Source organism: Canis lupus, chromosome 3 (genome assembly GCF_011100685.1).
Source record: "Canis lupus familiaris isolate Mischka breed German Shepherd chromosome 3, alternate assembly UU_Cfam_GSD_1.0, whole genome shotgun sequence".
NCBI lineage: Eukaryota > Metazoa > Chordata > Mammalia > Carnivora > Canidae > Canis > Canis lupus.
The window spans coordinates 72,691,770-72,704,160 of record NC_049224.1 but is presented as its reverse complement, the minus strand read 5'-3'; the positions used below and the strand labels follow the sequence as shown (position 1 = coordinate 72,704,160).

Below are 12,391 nucleotides of genomic sequence, written 5' to 3'. Positions count from 1 at the left end.
AGGCAGCTAGAAGCATAACTTTCTGTGACAAGTGCCTTTGGGTGCCTTGTCTACAATGACATTCACTGTCTCTACAAATTCATACTTCAAAAATGAATAAAATAAAAGCGTTAGAAAAGGAATTAAGGCTTTATAAGGAGACATTAAATAGCTATGCAAAAATGTCTTATGGAAACTATTAAAATCTTATGCTTATGCATACTCTGCTATTGAAAATACCTCCCCAACCGAGACAAAAAAAAAAAACAAAAAACAAACAAACCCCACAACAAAACAAAAAAACCCAACAAAAACCCAGGAAGAAGTATAAAAACCATCAATGTTCTCTCTATCAGAGTAATTCATCTGCCCTAGACTTGCCAAACCCAGAGGTGGGACTGGGGAAATGAGTAGGGGGTTGGGGAGGGAAAGACACGTGGAGAACCAGCAGGGACAACAGGGCGACGGTGGCAGGTGAGAGCTTTCCAGTGTTTGGACTTGGAGAAGTGTGACAAGTCTTTTCAACGTGGGCTTAAGGAGAGATCGAGTGTTTAATTTCTCAAAAAAAAAAAAAAAAAAAAGAAAAAAATATATAACTGTCATAGATAACACGTGGTTAACACCGTCAACCCTTAATGCCAGCTGAAAGAGAGATTTTACTCGCTTTAAAATTGCACTTTCCAGTATAACTTTTAAAATAACATCTTATGTAGTATTTTAAAGCACTATTGTTTGTATCTTTAAATATTGAATATATCTTTTTTTGAAAATAGTTCCCTAGCTGCTCAAGTGTGCTTTTCAATATATAATTGATATATTATTGAAGATACTACAAAATAGAAATCTCTGGAGTGCAGAAGTTTAAGAAAATAACCTTCATACTGAAAATATATCCTTAAAAATACAAAAACAAAAACCTCTATACAAAGGTACTGCAGCGTACGAATCTTTTAGGAGATGGAATGAAGGGCGCGGGCCGCCGCCGAGTCTCTGAGGAATGTCTGCACGCAGGCCGCTACGTTGAAAATAGTCTTAAAAAAACAAAAACGAAAAGACAAAACGACAACGACAACAAAACTAGTGAAAACTTCATGAATATAAAATCTTTTCAGGATGATGTCTGACAACATTCTTCACTTTCGGGTTTCCGAGGCGTGCTCCTGCGGCACGTTGGTTCTTCATAAATAGCACAGTGTCCCGCGGCGGGGTGGCTGGGCCCGGCCTCCGCGGCCTCCGCGGCCTCCGCGGCCTCCGCGCGCCCCGCCGGGTCAGTACGTCGGGTAGACGTCGTGGATCGGCACCTGGATGGTGGCGGCGGGGAAGGCCTGAGGTATGTAGCCCGCGTAGCCCCCGTACACGGCGGCGGCCGCCGCGTTCTTCTGTAGTGTGGCGAGCGTGGCGGTGGCGGGCGCCGCGAACGGGACGTACCCGGCCCCGTAGAGCCCGGCCGCGGGAATCCGCTGCACGTTGGGCGCCACCGTGTACACCGGAGTGATGGGCCGGCCCTGGGGACGAGACGCACGCACGAGGCTCGTTAGGGGGCCCGGGGCGCCACCCCGCGCGCTGCTCCGGCGCCCCGGCCCTGAGGGAAGGCGGCGAGGGGGGCCTCCTCGGCGCTCCCGGGAGCTGCAGCCGGGCGAGGTGACGGAGCTGCCAGGCTGAGGGCGCCGGCAAGGACTCTGCACCCGGCAGCACGGGGTCGGCGGTTTAGCGCCGCCTTCGACCCGGGGCCTGATCCCGGTCACATCGGGTCCCACGTCGGGCTCCCCGCATGAGGCCTGCGTCTCCCTCCCCCCCCCCCCCCACGTCCCTCATGAATAAATAAAATCTTAAAAAACTCTGCCTCTCTCTCTCTCTCTCCCTCTGTGTGTGTGATGTGTCTCATGAATGAATAAATACAATCTTTAAAAAAAAAAAAAAAGACTCTGGAACCTTCTATCTGCCATTCCTTTCCATCACCGTAGGCCCTAGAGGCAGCTACAAGAGAGAGTGGAGAACCTACCCTTTGCTCAGTTGATCTCACTGTAATTAATAGGTTTTCCCCTAGGGGTGCCTGGGTCGGTTGGGAGTCTGCCTTCCCCGCACGTCCGGATCTCAGGGTCCTGGGATCCAACCCTGATCAGAGACTCCCTGCTCGGTGGGGAGTTTGCTTCTCCCCGTCCCTCTACCCCTCCCTCTGCTCATGCTCTCTGTCTCTCTCTTTCTTTGCTTCCTCCCCCGCCCCCCCCATGCTCTCTAATAAATAAAATCTTTAAAAATAGATATTTTCCTGGGGCACCTGGGTGGCTCAGTGGTTGAGACTCCTCCAACTCTGCCTAAGTCTCTGCCTCTCTCTCATGAATAAATAAAATCTTGAAAATACATGTGCAGGGGATTCCTGGATGGCTCAGCGGTTTAGCATCTGCCTTCAGCCCAGGGCGTGATCCTGGAATCCTGGGATCAAGTCCCACATCAGGCTCCCTGCACGGAGCCTGCTTCTCCCTCTGCCTGTGTCTCTCATGAATGAATAAATAAAATCTTTAAAATAAATAAATAAAATACATGTGCATATGTGCGTGAGTGTATATGTATATATATATTTTTTCTCCTCTAAAATACATGCCAGCTGCCTCAACTGAAGGAACAGGACGCTTCAAAAACAAGAGAGGAAAACACACTGTGATAATGTTATGGAACAAAGTGTCTAGATCTCTGTAGGGGCAGCTTTTTAAGCTGTGACCTAAAAAAACCTGTGATCGTATACAATTTTCAGCAAGGGTGACTGATTGATGGTTTTGACCACCTCCCACCTGAGATATGACACCACAGTTGACCTGAACAACGTGAGTTTGAACTGAGTGGGTCCAATTATATGTGGATTTTTTTCCAGTAAGTTCAGCACAGTACTGTAAATGTATGTAGTTTCTCTTCCTTATGATTTTCTTAGTAGCATTTTCTTTTCTTTAGCTTACATATAACACACAGAATATATGTTTCGTTGACTTATCAGTAAGCCTTCTGGTCAACAGTAGGCTGTTAGTTAAGTTTTGGCAGAGTCAAAACTTACATATGGATTTAGAACTCTGTGGGGGGTCGGCACACCTAACCCTTCTGTTGTTTAAGGGTCAACTGCACAGATGGTTGTAGAAGCTTAGAAAAGGAACCAACTAACTTGGGAAGTTGGAGAGAGCATCTTGGAAGCAGAGACATTTGAACTGGGTCTTGAAGGATAAGGAGTTTCCACGGGAGAAGGAAGTAGGGAAAGGCAAGCTAACTAAAGCTGCCTCACTGCAGATGCCACCACTAGCTCCATCAAAGTCCCTGCTACTTGGCTCCTCTCTACTTGAAAGCGTAACATACTATGTTTTCCGAACAAAGAGGTGTAAAGAGGGAAGACTGTGGTTCAGTATTTCCCAAAGGTTTTGCCATGGAGCCAGTTCTGTGAGATGCTTTATGGAAAAGGGGATTTGTGGTAAAATAAAACACACATTTAACAAAATATCTAGTGCACCTTATGTTCCTCAGAATGCCCTGTAGTAAATGCTGCCCTGGCCTCTAGGTCTTAATGTACCTTCAAAATAAGCAATTCAGGATATATAAAATGGAGAATTCGATTTTTTTAAAAAAATGATTTCTTACTGGGTTTTCATAAGGGAATTAGTTATCATTCCTTTACAAAATCTGCAACTGAGAATCACAAAATCATGCTCAAAGGAAATTCACCACCTAAGAGCTATTTTTTCAACTGTAACCAAAATAATACTAAATATTAATAAGAATGGAAGGACTATGGTCCGCTGGGCACTATTCTAAGTGCCTTATTTGTGTGACATTTTGGAATCATCACAGCCACCAATGAAGCTGGTACTACGATTATATGGAGAGGTTTGGATGTGTTAAATGACTTGCACGAGGTGACACGGCTTTTAAGGTGACTCAGGAGCCTGCACATTTAGCCCTGTATTATCTCATCTACTACAACACTAAAATAATGACTATCTCATTGACAAGAGAGAAACTTCAGAACTGGGAAGGCAGGTGGCTTACAGCAAGACACAAGCAACCTTTGCCTAACGTGTGGACATATATTTAGTGATAAATGAACAAAGGGATGAAATTGAAGGTAAGGGGATATCTGAGAGAAACCTTTCCCTGTGCTATGGTCCAGCTCAACCCCTGGGCTTGGGTGGGTTGAGCATGGGGAGTTGGGGGAGGAAGGAGGAGAGAAAAAGACCTCATTGAAGGCAAATAGCTATCCCTACTCTACTTATACCATAGATTTGTAAAGACTGAAAATACTTTGAGAAATAAATCCAAAACACTGACTGCCCATGCTAGCAAATATTTTTTAACGTGATCTATAAAGGAAATTGAGAATACAAAATGGCAAAATGGGGGCTCAGTTAGTTACATGTCTGCCTTTGGCACAGGTCACGATCCCGGGGTCCTGGGACTGAGCCCCATGGCAGGCTCCTGCTCAGCAGGGAGTCTGCTTCTCCCTCTGCCCTTCCCCCATTTGTGCTCTCTCACTCTCTCAATAAAATTTTTTTTTTTTAAAGGCTAAACAGGGGCACCTGGGTGGCTCAGCAGTTGAACATCTATCTATCTTTGGCTCAGGTTGTGATCCCAGGTGGGATCGAGTCCTGTCTCAGGCTCCCTAGAGGGAGCCTACTTCTCCCTCTGCCTATGTCTCTGCCTCTGCCTCTTTCTCTTTGTGGCTCATGAATAAATAAATACAAATCTTAAAAAAAAAAAAAAAAAGGCTAAACAGCATGTGAGCATGGGACAGACAGAGGACTATGCCTGAGGGTGTGCCACAGGAAGGTTCTAGAAGAAATGATGGGAACTGATTTCTAGCGTGGCTCCACTCAGAAGAGTGTTCCCTTCACCAGTCAGTATTGCTTAAAATGCTCCTTCTTTTGCTGTAATTTGGCAGAGAATACAGAGGTGGGTAGGTGGGTGGGGCACAGGGAACTGAATGTTCAGAAAGCACAGGGTCAAAGAATTCAATCACAGAGAACTAAGACTGGTAGGTGAGCAGCAAGGCCACACACACTCAAATGAAGTCATTCTCGGGTTCAAAAGTACATAGCTCCAGGCTTTCTGCAGGATGCCTTGAAGGAGGGGGAAAATCTCCGTTGGAATCAACTGATAAGACTCTGAACAAGGACCCTGGGTGGCTCAAGTGGTTGTTGAGTGCCTGCCTTTGGCTCAGGTTATGATCCCCGGGTTCTGGGATTGAGTTCCACATCCGGCAGAGTCAAAACTTACATATGGGAGCCTGCTTCTCTCTCTGCCTATGTCTATGTCCTTGCCTCTCTCTCTCTCTGTGTCTTCCATGAATAAATAAAATTAAAAAAAAAAAAAAGAAAAAAAAAAGGACCCGGATGGCAACATCTGGTGGAGACAGATAAAAGACAGAGTCTGTGATCAAGAGCATGAGTATGAGACCTGGAATTTGGGATGCTATGCACCAAGCATAAAAGTTCGCGAATTTCTTAGTGAGGAGAAATTATAAGAAATTATTACCAGAATCCCACACTGAGCATTGTTTGTAGCTTATTCTAGAGATTTATAGTCAGTCCACAAGTAGTAGCTCTACTTAGCTGCCATTTTATAGCATGAGTCATTCACGATCTATTCCTTTCTGGCTTTAGGAAGTCCGGGCTTAAGGAATACTCGATGACACACTAACAGGTGAATAAATTTCAACTGGTGCGACCCTTTCTGAACAACACTGTCAAGGCTGGTGCGGAGAGACGGCAAAAGGGAGTGAGCAGCACTGCAGGGCGGTGACTCTCAAGTCTGACCCTATTTCAGCATTACTGAGGAGCACGTACAAGACATGCATTCTAGAACCCCCACAGGGTTCTGTCGAGCGGGAATCTTCTGGGGTTGGAGTCTAAGAATCTGCTTTTAACATACTCCCTGGATAATTCTTATCTAGTGGGGTAAGAGACCCCAGGCCTGAGTATCTGTGCTTGTCAAGTGATAAGGTATATGAGATTCACTGCCTCACAAAAAGGAGCTTTAACACGATTTTGTTTTGTTTGGATGAATGACCTATTCACCTATAGGTATTCCCTATGTGCTCTGCGCTGAAGATAAAATATAAGATGTAGCTCTTGGTCTAGAGGAGCTTCATTAGCTGGGGACATAGAACATACTGGCAACCATATGCCAAGTAATAATGTGGGAAATGAGAAAATACAAGAGAGAGGATTTCCAAGGCTGGGTGGGTGAGAAAGAAAGATTCTAAAGAAGTCATGAGACTACAGAGAACATACAGAAGAGAAGCTATGAGTAAAAAGGTGGGGAAGGAGGCTGGCATGGTAAGACTGGACTAGCAGGAGGAATGGTAATACCTCGATCTGGGTGGAGGAGAGGATGAAGGGCAGATTTTGTAAAGTTTCATACATCTGTGTCTCTACAGATAATTCTTTCTTTCTCCACACACATTCTTATATACGTATATGGATATTTCAATATTCATCTACAGGTGGGGAGTGGGGGAGGGAGAGGGGTAGAAGGAGGGACTCCCAAGCAGACCCAACACCGAGCATGGAGCCCAATGTGGGGCTCGATCTCATGACCCTGAGATCACAACCTGAGCTGAAACCAAGAATTAGACACTTAATCCACTGAGCCACCCAGGAGCCCTGAGAGAGAGAAAGAGAGAGAACCTATAAAAAAAAAAAAATCTTCAAACTGCAATTTGGAATGTGAAAATGTAAGCTATCTCCCTGGACTTTGTAAGTCGGCTCCTGGACAGTAAGAACACAAGTTAAAGATTATCCAGTGTCATAAAAAAAAAATCGTAGGGACGGTATTATGAGACTGTGAAGAATTACATGTGTCGTTTGGCATATTGCTTCCCATCTTTAATACAGTGATAACACTAAGGTGGTACGATTAGTATTTTAAACTTTTCTGTCCTGTCCTGATTCATAGGACACATTTCTTTCTGTCACCCCATCCTATGCTTCATCAGAGAGCTAGGCACACAGCTAATCGTCCTGCTGAACAGGAAATGAATCCACGATAAAGGGAAGCCTCACACACAAATGTCGATGACCCCAGCAGGAGCTCTACCTGGAAAGGTGGCGGCGTGGACACGGCAGGGATGACGGCAGCGGCGGCGGCGGCGGCGGCAGCGGCGGCGGCACTGGCTGGGTCTGGCTGCACGGCGATGGGGCTGATCATGTGCTCCATTGTGTGGATTTTCCCATCCTCGATCATTTTAGGGGCTGGCGCTGCCTGGAACATGGAATACTGGGCCCCAATGGCAGGGATGGCCACTGCAAGAAAAAGGGACAGGGAAATGCACATCGCTTGAAAGTCCCTGAGGAAGATCAGTCGCTTTCTTGCTCGTTTTCAAACCAAGTTTAGCAGTCACGGGCCTCCCCTGCTAACTAACACTCCCTCAATACAGGTAACAAGGTGCTACCCAAAAGGAAGAGGGGGGAGCTGGTAAGGACGTCCCCTGCTCCCAACTTGCCAACAGGGGTCCCTTTTCCAACGAGTAGAAGTGTCCTATATCCAGGCTCTGTTTTATGACTTTAGACAGAGACGTGATCTGTTTTAAGTTGCTCATAGTGTCGATGGCATTTACGAGGAAATCCAGCATAAGGAGTCACTTGACAGAATTTACAACATTTTTTCATAGGTGAAAAAAAATTATCACTGGATTATAAAAAACAAAGCTCTATTGGGAAAATGCTTTTTGAGACCTAGGTGGCCATGCAAACCTATGGCCCGAATGCAGATTCTTTGACTCTCAGCTAGGGAAAGGAACGTGTAAATCCTCAACCAGAAGAAACTCAGAGTAGCTGAGCTTCAAGGGGGGGATTCTCTCAAAGAGCTCCTCAATCTCCCCCCATGAAACCAGGAAGAGGGCTGGAGAAGGGTCGCTCTGACTGTCCACGGATGAATTTTCCCTACATCCGGATGCTTGCAATGGTGTGCTGATAGGGAGCTGGTGCTATGACGTGATGACGTGCTTACAATGGAGTTCCTTGCACGTCAGGACCAGAAAGAAGACCTTCCTCCTGTTAGGTGACCAGTGGGCACTGATTACACTGGCAAACTGGGCTGTGGGGCCTGGAGGTGAAAGCAAAGTTCAAGGTTTCTGGCTTGAATCACTTAGGTGTCCCTACCTCCCACCTACTGACCTAGCAAGAGGGGGAAGAGGCGTGCTGGAAATCAGAATCCAGGACATGAGCAGCTGCAAAAACTTTCACCACTGCCTTGTCCCCATGTGTTCTGGTGTGTCGAAGAGCACGAGAGAAGCTTGTGTTTTGCGCTCCCGTGGTGGAATTTCCTACCCTTTCCACCAACTCACAGAACCAGCAATCAGCTGGACCCTCTGGCTTCCGACTGCTGGTGTAGCAACAGGCTTCAGGAAGGAGAAGACAGTCTGAGCAGGCCAGAAGGTAGAGAAGAGCCTCCTGGTCTTCTGTTGTCTTCCTCCGCCCCTCCCCGCCACTCCAACTCTGCCTACCAGGCCACAGATTGAGAAAGAGCCTAACAACTGGTGACACTTATTTGAAAAACCCACTACTGAAAAAGTGTGGCTTGAACATGGTTGGAGCTAGACCATTCCCTTAAGTTCTGGATAAGGGGGCCCAGGAGGCCACATTCTTGGCCTAACCTCTGGCTGCCTAGGAGAAGAGGAGCCCACGAGCAGATGAAAGCCTGAGGAAAGCCTGGGGTCACTTCAATGAGAGCGCTGAACGGATGCATTCTATCTCTGGTTTATACTGACCTGTACCAGGTTTAATGGCAACTGGATTGACGGCAGAGATTTCCAAATTCGGTACAAGTTCATATCCTTTTTCTTGCTGCTTTCCTTTTCCTTCGTGATATCGGCTATAAATACCACGGCCAGCTGAATATCCCCCAAGGTAGGAACCCCTGGGCCCTGGGGCTCTGCTGCCAGCTGCACCTCGACCCCGGCCTCTTATGCTGCCTGCTTATGATAACAACACAAAAAATGATGAGCATCCAACAGTGACCAGACAAGAGGCAGATCTGAAGCCAAGGTTCTTGGCATCTCGAGGTTTGCCCTGAGCCTAGTTGCAGGTGGTTACACTACTCTGCCCTTCAGTGAGCTGGTAAGATGCTTCCCACATTCTGCTCTGGCCTAGAATCGTACCCTAAGTGCGCCTGCTTAACGCAAGAGATGAACTTGCATGGGGAGTTCCTAGGATTGCGACCGCCACTTCAATAAAGAAACACATTCATAGGCTGCAAAAACAAAAAAAGTTAGATCTGCGAGGGGATCAGCTGGTTCACCTTCCTCATTCTCTGCGTGAGACAACTGGCTGAGGGAGGTTCAAGGGACTGATGAAAGGCACAGGGCCAGTGCATCTGATGACGGCAGGACCCAGAGCCTCAGTATCGGTTTCCCGGTGGAAGGCTTGCTGTCCGTCTTACCCTGCCCGGTACTTCACAAACATCACAAACACCACCACTACCACCACCACCACCCCGACAATGTGACAACGTTGTGCTTCCTACTTCCCAACATCCTGAAGCGTTCATTTCCCAGGGAGGCTTTAAGCCCTAAGTACGCATCGACTAGCGGACTAGCCCCAGACTGGGTAGGCCCTGGGAAGAGGCGGCGTGCAAGGAGCCGCTGCATGTGCCTGTGCCTGTGCCTGTGCCTGTGCCTGCAATGCTCGGCCCGTGCGTACAAAGGATCTGCATTTCCCTCGCTGCCAGGGCGGCGAATGCCCCAAGTGCCAGCCAAGGGCAGACCCCAGAACTGACAGGCAGAGAAGCGTGGGAGGGTGAGTGGGGGATGGGGCGCACCTCCCAGCTCAGCAAGTTGCAGCCAGGGCAGCCCCGCCGCTGCCCGGGGCGCGCGGCCCCAGCGCCCCGCTCCCGGCCCTGCACAGCGGTCCCCACTAACCTTTCACAAAGTAGTCTCTGTTGGGCCCGATGAGCGCGTTGTAGGGGTAGCCGTAGTAGGCCAGCGTGTAGGGGTCGCAGGAGTACACGTAGCCCGGCTGCGGCGCCGCCGCCTCGGCCGCGCCGCCGCCCTTGGCCGCCTTCTGGTAGCGCGAGTACTGCTCCTTGTCCACGGGCTTGGCCAGCGTCACCTCGAGGCACGAGCCCTCCAGCTCGGTGCCGTTGAGGCTGTTCATGGCGAGCACCGCGTCCTCGCGGCTGGCGAAGTGCACGAAGGCGTAGTCGCGGATCTTCTTGACGCGCTCCACGCAGCCCGGGTTGAACTGGCCGAAGCTCTTCTTGATGGTGTCCTCGGTGGTCTCGATCATGAGGTTGCGCACGTAGAGGATCTTCACGGTCTCCATGACGTCCTCGTCCACGTCGATCTCGGGCTCGGCCCAGTCCACGGCGATCTGGTGGCCCCACAGCTGGATGCGGCCGGGCATGAGCTTGCGGCGCGCCATGGCGGCGGCGCGGTGGCTCTCGTACTCGACGAAGGCGAAGCCGCGGTTCTTCATCTTGTCGGCCGCGCTGGCGTAGACGATGACGTCCAGCACGCCCTCGGTGACCTTGGCGATCTCCTCCAGGATCTCCTCGCGCTTCTTCATCTTGGGGATGCCGCCGATGAAGAGGCGGCAGTTGTCCACGCTGCAGCACACGCCGAGCAGGCGGCCCGGGCGGATCTCGTGGTTGTTGAGCTCGCGCACGGCGCGCTTGGCCTCGCCCTTGTGGCAGTACGTGACGAAGGCGTAGCCGCGGTTCTTGCCGTCGAAGTCCATCATGAGGCGCAGCTCGTAGATGCGGCCCACCGCCTCGAACACGGGCACCAGCTCGTCCTCGTACACGTCGCGCGGGATCTTGCCCACGAAGACCTCGCAGCCGCGCTGCGGGTGCGGGCCCTCCCAGCCGGGCGGCGGGCCGCCGTACTTGCGCTGCCCGTTCTCCTGCACCATGCGGTAGCCCGTGCGCGCCAGCAGCGCCAGCAGCGCCGCCTCGTTGGGCGCCCCGGCCACGCCCTCGGGCGCCTTGGCCGAGGCCGCGCCGCCCGCCGCGGAGTCGCTGCTCATGGCTGCGGCGGCGTCCTCTGCGGTCATGGTGTCAAAGGCATCCACGGCTGGCGGAGACCTGCGGCGGAGGCAGGAGGGGCGGTGAGCGAGCGCGGGGTGTGCACCGCGCGGGGTCCCCCCGCCCCCCCGCCCCCAGCGCGGCTGCTCCAGCCACACGCACGGCACGCGCGGTGCCCCAGCAGGGGCCTCGATGAGAGCGAAGGACAGCAGCTCTGAGTGAGTCAGCTGGTTTTGCAGGAAAAACCAGAAGTGACTCGGGGCAGGAGGCGGGGGAGGGGCACACGCACACACACACGCACACACACACACACACACAAATCAGAATGAGCAGGTACTTCCGCCTCATCAGTACCCCCAACAGCTCTGAAGCGCAGGGAACCTGTTGTAATGGTCAGCGGGAACCTCACACTCTTGCAAGCAAATGGCAACATCTTTTGCTCAATTCCTGCACCGGCAACTCAGATTGATTTCCTTTCAGTTCTACCATTTTTACCCCATGTGTTTTCCTCTGGCAGACAAAGCCTCTTTCTTTGCTTGCCCTTTTTTTTTTTTTTTTTTTTTTTAAAAACACGGTCTTGTCCATTGAGGAATGGAAATCGAGCAGTGTATTTAAATTGTCGAAGAAAATTTTGAGGTGTTATTTATGCAGCATAGATACAGACATGTGTGCTGAAGCTTTTTTTTTTTTTTTTTACAAGAGTCAAATGGGACATCCACATTGCCAGGAACTTGGCCTAGGAACTGTGTGGTAAGAGATGGTAGTAACTCTGATGTTTATGGTGTCATTTAGGCTGACGTCTCGGTAGAAACCATTCATGGATTCCGCCGGGAGTTTGTGAAGCAGCTACTACCTGGTAAACCACAGTTCAGCTTTGGAGAACTGGCACATGCATTATTTTATCCCATCTTCTTAATCTCCTTACACGGAAAGTGATACTAACTATCACTACTCCTAATTTGTCTATTGGCTCAGAGAAGCTGAGTGAATTGCCCACTTGACACAGCAAGTGTCAACTCCTACCGGGACTTGAATCCAAGTCACCTGGCTCCAGATTCCATGTTCTCTCTTCAAAAGCAGGGCTGTGCAATAGACCTTTCTGTGATGATGGAAAAGCTGTCACTAGCCACTTATGGCTACTGAACGTTTAAAATGGGGCTAGTGTTAACTGCTGACCTCAGTTTTTTGTTTCATTTAATTAACTTAAATAGCCCTGGGGAGCTGGGTGGGTCAGTGGGTTAAATGTCCAACTCAATTTTCAGCTCAGGTCATCATCTAGGGTTGTGGGATCTAGCCTGTACTGGCCTCTAAGCTCAGCAGGAGTCTGCTTGAGATTCTCTCCCTCTCCCTTTGCCCCTCTCCCTACTCACTGTCTCTCTAAAACACATAGGGGTGTCTGGGTGGCTCAGTCAGTTAA

General features: G+C 49.7%; 1 protein-coding gene across 1 annotated transcript in view; it reads right to left on the bottom strand.

The window, feature by feature from the left end:
• Positions 1 to 991: 991 nt before the first annotated feature.
• RBM47 (RNA binding motif protein 47) overlaps positions 992 to 12,391 on the bottom strand; it is a 66,986-nt gene continuing 55,586 nt past the window's right edge. Inside the window, 4 exon segments of the mRNA NM_001002955.1 lie at positions 992 to 1,484; positions 7,051 to 7,256; positions 8,723 to 8,929; positions 9,872 to 11,034. Of these exon segments, the coding sequence (NP_001002955.1) occupies positions 1,248 to 1,484; positions 7,051 to 7,256; positions 8,723 to 8,929; positions 9,872 to 11,003 (1,782 nt within the window). The 5' untranslated portion in view covers positions 11,004 to 11,034 and the 3' untranslated portion in view covers positions 992 to 1,247.